Source organism: Giraffa tippelskirchi, chromosome 14 (assembly GCF_054371585.1).
Source record: "Giraffa tippelskirchi isolate mGirTip1 chromosome 14, T2T-mGirTip1v1.2.pri, whole genome shotgun sequence".
Classification (NCBI taxonomy): domain Eukaryota; kingdom Metazoa; phylum Chordata; class Mammalia; order Artiodactyla; family Giraffidae; genus Giraffa; species Giraffa tippelskirchi.
The window spans coordinates 55,061,405-55,074,641 of NC_137288.1; the positions used below are offsets into that span (position 1 = coordinate 55,061,405).

Below are 13,237 nucleotides of genomic sequence, written 5' to 3' on the forward strand. Positions count from 1 at the left end.
TACTAGACAAAATGGTCTTATTTAAAAAGTACTTTCACTAAAGAGAGGCCTCAAATTGGACCCTAAGAGTGGTGTTAAACATGAGAATGTACTTATACTCTCAAATGTTTTCCTCTAAAAGATTACTCACAGTAACAAAATTAAGTTCTTTCATCACATCATCAATGATCCCCCGGCGTTTAAGGGCTTTGATCAAATCTTCGGTTGATAGCTGTTGTTGATCAGGTGCCAATTCTTCCCGAATCGTCTCAGCAAGGATTTCTCTTATCCTGCCATGGACATCCATCTAGGTAGAAAATTCGCATTAGGACTCAAAACGTTATAGAGCAGTCAAAAATAGCCAACTAGCTAACATCTTTCCAAAATATTGACCCCAAAATAATAATAATGAGAGAGTAGTTAGATTAAACTCAGGAAGGTTTCTCAAGTAACAGCGTGAGATTGTTACCGAAATTCACTGAGAATAAAGGTGAGATTTTTTAAAGTAAAAAAAACTTTAAGGACAAATATTTTTAACTCTAAAAATAAGCTCTAAACTTATCTATTACACTTGGTAGCACTTCCCCACAAATAACACTCGACTGAAACCAGTCTTTTGAGAGTAGAGCGGAGCAGTGGAGGAACGACCGAAGGCCAAGTCAACTTGCAACCTTTTAGATGTGGCCGAGGGTTAACGGAGTGACCCTTTAGGAGTCTGGGGGAGACGGTGGGAGTCAGGGCCGCCGCGGGGCAGAGAGACGCTGACACTCGGCACAGGGCGGCGGCTGGAGCCCTGGCTGACCCCGAGGACCGGCAGCCCCTCGGTGCCGCCTCCCGTGAAGTGACGGCCTCCGGCCCCACAGCCCTCTCCCCGCGGCTCCGCGGTGCCCGCCGGCCCAGCCCCCGCCTTCCGCCCGCCCGCCGCCTCACCTTGCTCAGCTGCTGGTGGATGAGCTGCTTCAGCTCGGACGCCTTCTCCGGCGGCAGCGACATGCTGGGCTCCCCCTCGGGCGCGCCGGCGGCCGCAGCGTCTCCACCGCGGAGCCAGAGCCCGCGACCGCTCGCCTCGCGCCCTCCCCGGACCGCCGCGTCAGGCTGGCGGGGGAACCGGGCGGCTCCAACTGCTGTTTCCAAACGGCGGCCGGGCTGCCCCCGCGCTGCCTGTCAGTCACCTCGGCCGGCGCCCCGACTCGGCCCCGCCCGCAGACTCCGCGCCGTGCCCGCCCGCCGGTTCTCGCGCGCCGCCCCGGCCCGCAGCCCCTCCCGCGCGCCGCCCCGGCAGGCAGTGGGATGGACGCCTAAGGACCCCGCGACCTGGGCCTCGAAGGACCCCAGGAGCCGTCCACCCGCACTTCCGGCCGCCGGCTTTTCGCGCCGCCGGCGAAACCATGTTCGTCCCCTCTGGGGATTCGGTCCCCGACCTCGCGGGGTGTACTCTCCTAATGGTGAGTCGGGGCAGGGGGCGGGCGTCAGAGCGGCCCCCGGACGCGCGCGAGTCTGCGGGGCCGGGTCCTGGTGGCTGAGAGCGAAATGTGCGGGGATGTGACCTTCCGTTCCGCTGGTGCCGTGCGGGCCACTCGCTGTACCTTTCTTCCTGGAAAATCTTTTCTCAGCTAGCTCTGTACCGCGCTTAAGCTGGGGAATGATTGTCATTAGTCAGGAAACCGCAGATGGGCTGGTAAAGACTTGCCGACAGCACGCGGTTCTATCGTGGTTCATTCATTGCCTCAGTGAGCGTTGTGTTGTGTCAGAGTGTAACGGTAAGACCAGGTTCTTGTCCGCAGGAGTTCGCAGTCTATTTAGGAACACACGTAAATAAATAAAGTTAGAACGTTGAAAAGGGTACAGAAAGACCCTGGGATTTATTGGGAGGGGGAGGGATACAAAGACCTGTTAAGAAAAGCTTCGTATGTGGAATTAAAAAAAAAACAACATAGAACAGATTGGATGAAATAGGTGAAAGGGGTCAAAAGTACAAACTTTTAGTCAAAAGTAAGTCCTGGAATGTAATTTGCAACATAATGACTATAGTTAACACTGTGTTGTATGTTTGAAAGTTGTTAACAGAGTAGATCTTATAAAGTTCTCATCACAAGAAAAAATAATTTTTTGTCTGAGTGGTGATGAATGTTAAGTAGACCTGTTGAGGTAGTCATATTGCAATGTGTACAGATGTCGAATCACAATGTTGTGCACCTGAAACTAACATATATGTCAACTATGTATCAGTTTTTAAAAGGACGATGGTAATAGAAAAGTCACTTTTTGACAATTTTCATCATAATGAACGCAAGAAATGTCAGTGGGGACTTCCCTCCTGGTCCAGTAACTAGGACTCTGCGCTTCCACTACAAGGGGCATGGGTTTGATCCCTTGTGGAGGAACTAAGGTCCTACTTGTGGTGTGGCTCAAAGCAAAAGTGAAGTATCAGTGAATGATATAAGCCGCTTTGATAGTGTACTGAGGAAGAAAATTTGACTTCATATCAAAGTGTCTCCCTGAAAAATATTCGTTAATCACAAAAGGGAAAAAGTGTTTTTGCAGGAGATACCTCACAGAAAGAAAACGTCATAGAGAAAATAATGTCCACAGGTTACTAGCAGTACCCTTGACGGTGAAGAGGGAAGCTATATTGGATTGAAGAAATGGGAGACGACGTGGAGATGTGTATGTTTGTGCTTTTGTTCCTGAATTCAGAGACGAAGTTCCTGCTTGTGTCTTAGTGGACGGACTGTAAGGAATTTGGGCTCTGGAGGGACACTGAGAAGTGACAGCGTGTGAAAAGGGAGTTTTTTAAAAGGAAAGATTTTATAGGGTGTGAATATGCTGATGGGAAGAATCCAGTAGTGAGGAAGAAACAAACGATACCTGAGAGTAAGGGTCTAACCAAAGTAGCAGAATCTTCAAAAAAGGGAAGGGGAATTAAAGGAGGTAACCAGGGGATTGGTACGTGAGGGCCCAAAGTGGGAGGCTGCTCTGGGGGACCCTTAGAGGCCAAAAACGAGCAATTGCTGGAAGAGTGCAGAGGAGGAGGTATAATGAAGAGAGACTTTGGAGACAGGATCAATGAAAATTAGTCCTCTGCTGCTGTGGCTTTTGAGGGGAAGGGAAGCAGGTCCCTGGTTTAGGTAACTGGGTGAGTAATTATTGCTGTTTTCTGAAGTGCGAAGTAGGGAGCGGGTTGGGCAGATGCTTTGTTTTGTACCTGCTGGTTTTGACATAACTGTGTGGAGATAGCCATTAGGCTGTGGAGTTCAGGTGAGTGTTTGGGGTGTAGGTAGAGATGTGGTAGTTGGCTATTTGAAGTCATGAAGAGAGACAGAGAATGTGTGTGTGTGTGAGAGAGAGAGAAAGAGAGTGAGCGAGTGTATGTGTGTGTGTGCGCAGCATGAAAAGAAGCTCCCTCCAACCTTTAGGCACTATCGAAGCAAATGGAAAGAAGACCCAGGAAGTCTGTTGTTCACACCTCACAGCCTCCGCACCTGCTTGCCCACTGCCTGACTGCATCATTTCCCAAGTCTTGGTGTCACTGTCTCCCTTACCTTTTTCAGGGCTGTAGTTACTGGTCACCTGAAGTGACTGTTTCCTTGACCACCCCTTTTAAACTTGTAGTCACCCACAAGCATACACACCCTTACTGGCTTACATGTTTTCTATTGTACTTACCACTATGTATTTTACTATTTATTTTGTTTGCCGCAGCAAACCAGCCCCTCACTAGATGGAAACTCCACAAGGGCAGGAACTCTGATCCATTTGTTTTACTGCATCCTCAGTGCCCAGAACAGGGGTTGACAGATAGCAGGTATTCAGTAAGTAAGCAGTCAGTAGTCTCCAGGTGGAGTTAATGAAAGGCTCAGAACCCAGGTGTGATGCACCTGAGCATTGGTGTCCAGTACCTGTGCTGTGACTGTTGTCTTCTGTCTAAACTTCTTAAAGTGCTGAGTTGGATAACTTAATGAACTTTTTTTTTTTTTACTGTTTCAGCCAGCAGTATCTGTTGGAAATGTTGGCCAGCTTGCAATAGATCTGATTATTTCCACACTGAATATGCATAAGATTGGTTACTTCTATACTGACTGTCTTGTGCCAATGGTTGGAAACAATCCATACGCAACTGCAGAAGAGAATTCAGCGGAGCTCAGTATAAATGCTGAAGGTGTGTTATATCCTTCCACGAGGCAGAGTTGTGTCAAGTCACAGTCAGACCCTCCCTGGGTGTCTGTTGGCACCTGGAGTGGCTCTTTAGAATCCACAGCAGTGCCCTCCTCTCCTGCACACACCCTGGATTACAGCTCCCTTGAGAGATGTGCTTGTATTTGTACCCTTGGATAGAATGATTTTTAACACGGGGTTTCCCCCTCTTATCCTCAGTTTTACTTTCTGTCCTCCTGGCACGTGCAAGCATTGCTAACACTGGGCTCAGGCCTATGTGTTTAATGTGCAGTGCCCCACGCAGGCTGAAGTCATCTGTCATACAGTGGTAGCATTCATCGTAATGCACACTGACCTGGCTCAGAGAGGCTAGTCACTTGACTACAGGAGGCCTAGGCCCTTCCCATGCCACCCATCTCCACAGTTCCCTGCTGGGCTGTCAATTGGGGTTAGTCGGCTCACAGCATACAGACCGACCACCGTGTTCCTCTGGCCTCTGTATTTTCTGAAACTGGACTTAGGATTAAAGGCTTGATTATTTAGAAGCTAAATATTTTTGGCCAGAATACGTGAAAGGTGATGTTACATCACATGAGAAAGGCACTGGGAAACAGGATCTTACCAATAAAACAAGATGTGCGCGAAGCTCTGGTGGAGAGCAGGAGCGCTGCTGCTGCTGCAGAAGTGAAGTGTCATGGACGTCAACTCAGCCTGCCCACTTCCCTGGTTCCTGAGCTTCCAGCTCCAGCTCACTTTGTCCCAAACACACCTGGTGGTCAGCACCCTAGCTGATGGATGCTGCACGGTCCCAGTCACCCCACAGACACCAGTCTAGTGAGATGATCCCAAAAGACCTGTAGAACGGGAGAGACGTGACCCACCAGACACAGTGCCCGAGTCTCGGGTTGTCTGTGATGTTTACAGTGACTGAAAGCTTAGCCCTGGCACAGGGGCCTAATTCACGTGTTCTCGGAGACTTTGTATTTTGTCCTTGGGTCATTTCAGGGCTTCTCATTCTTGGAGATAAACTTGGGCAGGGCCTCCTAAGCATCAGTAAAGTGGGCCCCTTATAGACCCTGGTGAATGCTGTGGATCCTCCTCACAGGAAAAATTCACACATACTGACTCACAGAGTTCTTATGTGTTATTTCAGGTCTTTCTGAACCTCCTGAAGAAAATAAATGTAGCTATGGTGTTTTATCACACAGCTAACATTCGCCTGCATTTTAGTCTTCCTTCTAACCCCAATGGAGTATGACTTTTCTCTAGAGAAAAGAGGGAACAATAGCAGAAACCAAACCTGGTCTTGAAAATGGGGTCATTTGTTATAAGGATAGAAATTTCCAGGGGAATCCTCTAGGTTTACAATCAAAGAAGAGAAATAATTTTTGATGATTTTCTTACAGTTAAATTTCAGCAATGAATCTATTCCATAGAATAAAGCCCTTGGGTGAATTCTGAGGTATTTTAAAGTGTTTTAGCTAAATGATGTAGTGCATATGTTCTGTGTTTTAATTGGCAAAAATCTTTAGGGACTTCCTTGGTGGTCCAGTGGTTAAGAATCCACCTTCCAATTCAGGGAACACAGATTTCAGTCCCTTTTGGGGAGCTTAAGATCCCACTAGCAGCGGGACAATTAGGCCTGTGTGTTGCAACTAAGACCGGATGCAGTCAAATAAATATATTTTTTAATATTTAGATGGAGAATTTTTCCTAGTTCAGTTTTATTATTAATTTCTCATGTATGACTCCTTAATTTTAACTATCATGTGGTTTTCTCTTATACTTCCAGTGTATGCATTGCCTTCAAAGAAGCTAGTGGCTCTTCAGTTAAGATCCATTTTTATTAAGGTTAGTATATTGTTTTTGTCTTCTTAAGTTTATTAAAGTACAGTATAATGAGAAATACTGAGTCATTATTAAGATTCAAAAATCATTTTCTTTATATTTATACAGTTAAGCAGTCTGAGTTTATAGAGAAATACTCATAAAATTTCAGAGTTGTCACTATTATTTCCTGAATATATCAAAAGGAATTGGGACATATAGCTTGGGTCCTATATATTCCCGATTCAGGTACCATGGGTGAAAAAACTTAAGCATATGAATATTACAGGTTTATTCTATTTGCATTACATTTCAAACCCATGGCACCTGCATAAAAATTACGTATATCTGAAAATACACTCTTGAATCCAGCTTCTGTCCCCTTCCGCTGTCACCACGCTGGTCCAGCCCCTGTCCTTTCTCATGCCCCTTATTCTGCTTCTGCACCACCCGCCCCACAGGCTGTCCCACCCCAGGTCCTGGAAACCTCAGTCAGATCCTCTAGTAGCTTCCTGTCTCCAGGCAAGTTCATAGCCCTCACCACTGTCTGGCAGGAATGTGTCCACACTGGCCTGGCAGCCACTAGGCACCTGGAGCTATTTAAACTTTGTTTCATCCATTAAAAGTAGAGTGAAAGGTCCACATCCCAGATCAGTCAGCTGTTCCCCTCTCGCCACACCTGCTTAATCCTCTGTGCAGGTGCACACAGTTTCCTTCTGCCAAACAGGCCAAAGCAGGCGGGTGCCAGCGTCACGTAGCACACGTCTTACAGGAAGGAGAGTCTCCTTCACAACTACAGCACACCACACACCTAGGAGATCAGCATTAGAGAATACTCAGATTTCCCCAGCTGCTCCCTACACACCCAGCAGTTCTGGATCCAGGCAAGGTTTGGGTATTGCCTCAGCTGTCACACCTTTTTAGCTGGTGTTCAGCATGGAGCTGATTTCCTCCTGTGATTCACAACACCGACTGTGCTGAGGGACCCAGGCCAGGCATTCCGCCTTCTGGCTTCACCTAGCTGTTGCCCTTGATCAGATTTGGGGCAGAAATTTATAGTCATTTTTCCTCATCTTTCACCTTCAGTGCAAGGACAATAAGTGGATCTCAAACTAACTATTAAGTTTAGCATACGTAAACTGTTAATAGTATCATCACAAAGACTGATGAAATAGTATGTGGACTACTCTTACTACAATCTGAGATCTAACTTTGTATTTTCATTGTACTCTTTCCATGGTATACAAAGTATAAATCAAAGTCATTCTGTGAAAAACTGCTTTCCTGGGTGAAATGCAGCGGCTGTGCCAAAGTGGTGGTTCTTTCTAGCAGCCACTCGTATCACCGTAATGACCTCCAGCTGCGCAGGTAGGTTTGTGTCTCTGGACAAGTATTTTTGTTTGTTAAGATGTGTATAGTTGTTAGGATGATTTCCTTACTAAAAGGTTAAAACAAAATTTTAACGCCATCCTTTCCTTTTCTCCCTGGAATTTAGAAAGAAGGAGGTGAGGATTGTGGGAAGATAGGGGGAGTGGCGTTGGGGGCCCTTGGTGTTCCCGGGGCTGCAGCACTGGGGTCTAGGGTAGCAGCGGGGTGCTTCTGGGGCTGCACTCTGCTGTGTGTGTCATGAACCTACAGCACCTCAGGGCTCAGCTGATGGAGAGAAAGGAGAAAGGGTACCTGAAGTTTATCAGTTGATTGTCTTTCAAAGACTGGATCAGTGTTTCTATTTATTTCTATGTACTCAACCATTTGTATTTGCAGAACTCCAGCTGCCTTTAAGTACAATTTCCAGGCATGTCAGATTGAATTCTTAAATAGAAGATAAAGTATTCACGAGTTAGAAATCCATGCTATGCATTGCATTGTCATTTGCGCACCTGTAAAATCATGATGAAGAAATACCAACGGAGAGTAACCTCTCAAAACTAGTTAATTTCTGAGACTGTCACGATAGACCACATTTCTGAGGCCCTTGTAAGAGGCCTTGTCGGGGCATGGCCATGGGGTCTTCATGCTGGCCTTGGCTTCGGTTGTTTTCCTGTCCCCAGCAGTCTCCTAAGTATATGAGTAGCAAGTCAGAGCAATCACTTTACGTTACTCTTCCATAAACTGTCAGAACTTGCATTTTGCCTTGTGCAACAAAATATATGGAAAACGAGATAATTTTTGCTGAAAGAACTCTTATTTGTTTTAATGTTCATATTTGTGAGTGTTTAGTTAATGATATGATTGTTTCTTTCCAGTACCCCCTTCAGGTACCTTCTTACACCTTCCATGCAAAAAAGTGTTCAGAATAAAATACAGAGCCTCAACTGGGAAGAAATGGAAAAAACCCCATGCATTCCTGAAATAGACGATTCTGAGTTTTGTGTCCGTGTCCCTGGAGGAGGGATCACAAAGATGCTCTATGACGAAGGGTGAGCGTGTCTGCCTGTGTCTTTGTCCCCGAGGGTGAATCTGTCTGTGCTCCCTACATGCTTTGAAAATGAAAGCAGGATACCTGGGAGTGTTTGGATTACTTGCTGGAACTCTGAAAATGCCCTCATTAAATAGGTGCTGTGTTGCTTTCAAGGAAAAGACTGAAATGTGGTTATAGACTTGGTTCCTGAGAAGCCATATTTAATGCTTTATTGTGTGTAGCATGTTAGGGGTCCTAATACTTATTCTCTGCAGCCTCTATAGTCAGTTCTTTGTGTGGTGGTGGTGGTGATGAGATGTACATAACATTAAATAAACCATTTTTAAGTGAACAATTAATGTACGTTCAGTACATTCACAGTGTTGTGTACCCATCAGCACCATCCACCTTCAGGATTTTGCCATCATTCTAAACAGATCTGCACTCAGTAAGTAATAACTCCTTTCTTATACCTGAAAGTGTATCTCCTGTTAGAACCATCATTTCCTCCAACGTTTCTTTTTGCCTAGTCTGTCTCCCGTCTTTCCTGTCTGGCTTACACCCATAGTATATTTCACCTCCTCTCACACCACAGCCCTGAAGCCCCAACTACCTAGTCACTCCCACCTGCTCTGCAGACCACCAGCTTTGAACTGTTCTCTTGCTCTGTTCAGGCCACGTCACCTGTGCCTACACTGCTGTCAGGTCATAGACTGAGGAGCTGAAACAAAGGAATGTGTTTGCTCACAGTTCAAGGGGCTGAACCGAGTTCAGGCGCTAACATGGCTGGAGAGGAGGCGGCAGAAAACCAGAGGGGCAGCAGCCGCGGAAGAGGACCGGTGGGCTGCCTGAGCCTCTCAGCCCTGAGCGCACAAGTGCAGGGTGGAACCATAAGGCCAGAGAGCTGTCCCTGGGCAGCTTTGTGACTTTGCTCACAAAGTTAGCAGCACTAGAGAAAGTGCTGAGAGAAACACTTCTCATGGAACATTTGGAAAATGTAGAACTGTCCAAACAAACGATATTTAAAATACTCAGCTCTGTCACCCAGAAGTAACTACCATGACTAGTTTTTTGGTCTGCTTTCTTCCCTTCGTCTTTAAAATATAGTTGAAGTAAATACTTGCCTCTGCAGGATACTGCAGCTGTAGAGTCTATACTGTTTAAAGATATTTCTCACAAAACTGATGTTCTTTTGGTTTTCTCACACAAATCTTGCCGTGAGGCAGGAAGGTGCGTGTGCCCAGGGTGAGTGTTACATGGCTCCCAGTTCTGTTCCCACACATAGATGGTATGGCATCTCCTTGCATACAACCTGGCTGATCATCTCTGTATGAACACGGGCACAGTGGAACTGCCATCGGGAAGCAGGAAGAATACCTGATTGTTCTTTTCACTTGCTGCAGCTGTTCTAAAGAAATCCCAATCGCTATTCTGCTGAAGTTCGTTTCAGAAGGAGACAACATCCCAGATGCTCTGGGTCTGGTTGAATATCTCAATGAATGGCTTCAGATAATCAAACCACATGTAAGTTTTACTAAAGCTTAAGCCTGATTGCTCTGGTTAGGTATTCATAAACTTGCATTTTTATATACTATATAAGTAGACCAAATAAGTGAAAGTTTATGTTAAATATAGACATCTTTATACAAAATTTAGGTTGAACTTTTAAAAAGAAAGCAGCTAACCATTAAGACTGATTTTTAAAAAAATAAAGGAAGATCTTAAGTACTTCATTGTATTCATTCTTAGTGTTGCATTAATTATAGCAGACAGCTTTTTATAAGGATAAACAAGTCCTCTTTGGAATTCAGGATTTTTTTTTTCTTTTTTAAGTAAAACATACAGCTATGGGAGCAATACTGTAGCTATTGGACACGCGTTATAATTAAAATACTTTCTCTATTACAAAATAAGAGCATTACACTAGGGAAATCAGTTAGCCTTTAGGCATAACAGAAGTAAACGAAGCCTGCTTTATATAGCAGGTGATTGTCTTTTTAATTCACGCCTTTTCACTGAACAAACTGATGCAAATCACGCAACACTGATTTTTTTTTTTTTAACCCCTATTTCTTTTGAATTTGATTTTGCTCCGTGGACTCCATTCACAGCCATTCTGGCATATCTTTATGATTTGGAATTTGAGGGAACTTATCTTCAGCTGATATAAAGACAAATGTATTACTTTTGTATTACTTTTTCTTCATTGTTTTTTCCTTACAATAAAAGCTAGAAGTGTCAAAACCAAAAGGAACAGACGAGAGAGTTTTGTAGTATGTGTTAAAGGGAGAGGGAGCGGTAAAGCTGAAGGACTGATACTCTGTTCTTCACTTGCAGTGTGAGGACCCCACAGCATCTTCCCTGCCCTGGAAAATGCCCAGTTCCTGGAGGTTACTCTTCGGCAGTGGTCTTCCCCCTGCGCTCTTCTGATCTGTTTCAGTTTTATACCTTACTTCCCAAGATGCTTACTACCAACACAACTGGTAAACAACTGTATAAAAAGAATGTATTAGGAAATCTTTACTTTCCACAGAAAAATCTCCAGGAAAAATAGATTAACACAAGGTTGTTTTTACCATGTTTTCCATCATCTACAACAAATGTAAATTTTGTGCAATAAATTGTTTTCTAAGTAGTTTTATCTAAAATGTGTTCTTTTATGTTTTTTTTTTTTTTTTGACTCAGACTTCTATGTTAGTTTCCTATGTCTGCTGTAACAAATTATCATAAACTGGGTAACTTAAGACAAAACAAGTCTATTATCTTAAAATTGTGGACGTCAGAAGTCCAGAATAGGTCTCCCTGGGCCAGTCACGGTGCTGGCAGGACTGCGTTTCCTCTGGAGGGTCTTGGAGAGAATCGTTTCCTACCCTTTCCAGCTCCTAGAAGCTGCTGTGTTCTTTGGTCCTCCATCCAGAATAATTGCCCCAGGGCAATTACTGAGAATTTTAATATGAAAGAAAAGGTTTTCATTTTTGCATGCCTAATACATACCAGTCCCTTTTTACCTGCTATTTTGTCACATTACCTCTGTGCCTTGGCTTTCTAATCTGTAAAAAAAGGGCTTATGATGTTAAGGGGCACACCCTACTCCGTGTTGTTTAGTCGCCCCATGGACTGTATAGCCTGCCAGGTTCCTCTGTCCATGGGGTTTCCCAGGCAAGAATACTGGAGTGGGTTGCCATTTCCTGCCATCCAGGGGATCTTCCCAACGCAGGGATCAAACCCAAGTCTCCGAGGTTACTGCATTGCAGGCGGATTCTTTACCACTGAGCCACCGGGAAAGCCCCACCCTACTCCACAACATTCAGTAAATGATTTATTTCTGATAAGTTACTGTGGGTTCTATAGTCTGATATGTTCCCTTTTTGGAAACTACTATAGGTTAGGGTAGGGAAAGGATATTCCACACAAATGATAACTGAAAGATAGCAGGGGTGGCTACACTAATATCAGACAAAACAGACTTTTAAGTCAAAAACCAGAGAAAAGGACATTTTATAAGATAAAAGGGTTAATACACAAGGAAGATATAACAATTATTAATGTATAGGCTTCTAACATCAGAGCACCCAAATATACAAAGCAAACATTGGCAAAACTGAAGGGAGAAATAGACCATGACACATTCAATAACCCATTTTCAGTAATGGATAGAACTACCAGATATAAGACCAGTAAGGAAACAGGACTTGAAAACACTAGACCGATTGGACCTAACACATGCAGAACATTCCACACAACAGCACAGAACACACGTTCTTCTCAAGTGTACATGGAACATTCTCCATGATAGATCACGTTAGGCCACAAAAAAGACAGTTAACAAATTAAACCACACTGAAATCATACCAAGTATCTTTTCTGACTAATATGGAATGAAACTGTTAAGTCAATAGCTGTTAAAAAAAGAGATTCACAAATAAGAGCAAATTAACACATTTTTGAACAACCAGTGGGTCAAAGAACACTTCACAAGTGAAACTAGTAAATATCTTCATACAAATGAAAATGAAAGCACAGTATACGCACATTTGTGGGATGCAGTAGTAAGAAAGAAGTTTACAACAGTAAACACTGACATTAAAATAAAAAATTTCTCAAATCAACAATCGCACTTTATACTTCAGGAAAGAAGAACTTTAACCCAAAGTTAGTAGAAAGAAGGAAACAACAAACAGTAGAGAAGAAGAATAGAAAAAAGTCAATGAAAGTTAAAGAGTTGGTTTTTTGAAAAGACCAACAAAATTGATAAATCCTTAACTAGGTAAAGAAAAAAAAAAAGAAAAATCAGAAATGAAAAAGAGATTACAACTGATGGACTTCCTTAGTGGTGCAGTGGTTAAGAATCTGCCAATGCAGGGGACATGGGTTTGATCCCTGGTCTGGGAAGATTCCATATGCCATGGAGCAAGTAAGTCCATGCGCCACTAAAGCCCAAATGCTCCAGAGTCCTTGAGCCACAATTACTGAGCCTGCACACCCATGCTCCCCAACAAGAAGTCTCCACAAGGAGAAGCCCACACATCACAACTAGCAAGTAGCCCCCATTCACCACAACTAGAGAAAGCCTGTGTGCAGCAACGAAGACTTAGTGCAGTCAAAAATAATAAATAAAAAATAAAATGAGTTTTTAAAAAATTGTTTTTAAACCTGTAAAACAACAAGTTTTGGTGAGGATGTGAAGAAAGTGGAATCCTTTTGCACTGTTTGCAGGAAAGTAAAATGGTGCAGCCACTATGGAAAATAGTATGGAGGTTTCTAAGTATATTAAAAGTAGAACTACCATTTGATCCAGCAATCCTACTTCTTGGCACATATCTAAAAGAATTAAAAACAGGATCTCAAAGAGATGTTTGTATACCCATGTTCATT

General features: G+C 43.9%; 2 protein-coding genes across 14 annotated transcripts in view; one reads left to right on the forward strand and one right to left on the reverse strand.

Moving 5' to 3' along the window:
- The window catches only part of CEP76 (centrosomal protein 76), a 21,690-nt gene extending 20,671 nt beyond the window's left edge, over positions 1–1,019 (reverse strand). For 7 of the 9 annotated variants that reach the window (XM_081561723.1, XM_081561727.1, XM_081561724.1 and 4 more), the window contains exons 1-2: positions 910–1,019; positions 131–286 (exon numbers count right to left, since the gene is read on the reverse strand). In XM_081561723.1, the coding sequence (XP_081417849.1) occupies positions 131–286; positions 910–972 (219 nt within the window). In that variant the 5' untranslated portion in view covers positions 973–1,019. The other 2 variants (XM_081561729.1, XM_081561725.1) reach the window with 2 other exon arrangements.
- Positions 929–11,010, forward strand: PSMG2 (proteasome assembly chaperone 2). Of its 5 annotated transcripts, none has more exons than XM_081561743.1 (7): positions 1,348–1,739; positions 3,967–4,138; positions 5,927–5,985; positions 7,211–7,329; positions 8,208–8,381; positions 9,766–9,886; positions 10,700–11,010. In XM_081561743.1, exons 2-7 carry the CDS (start codon positions 4,030–4,032, stop codon positions 10,790–10,792), a joined length of 675 nt encoding a protein of 224 aa, XP_081417869.1. In that variant the 5' UTR covers positions 1,348–1,739; positions 3,967–4,029; the 3' UTR covers positions 10,793–11,010. The 5 variants fall into 5 exon arrangements, with proteins under 5 accessions (XP_081417866.1, XP_081417869.1, XP_081417867.1 ...); XM_081561741.1 differs by having other exon boundaries at positions 1,348–1,424; XM_081561742.1 differs by lacking the exon at positions 1,348–1,739 and adding an exon at positions 1,824–1,971.
- The last annotated feature ends 2,227 nt before the right edge of the window (positions 11,011–13,237 follow it).

Coding starts and splice junctions, on each gene's coding strand:
- PSMG2 (XM_081561740.1), top strand. CDS start 929: ATGAGCTGCTTCAGCTCGGACGCCTTCTCCGGCGGCAGCGACATGCTG. Junction 1,425..5,926: donor CGGGGTGTACTCTCCTAATG/GTGAGTCGGGGC, acceptor TTATACTTCCAG/TGTATGCATTGCCTTCAAAG. Junction 7,330..8,207: donor AATGACCTCCAGCTGCGCAG/GTAGGTTTGTGT, acceptor GTTTCTTTCCAG/TACCCCCTTCAGGTACCTTC.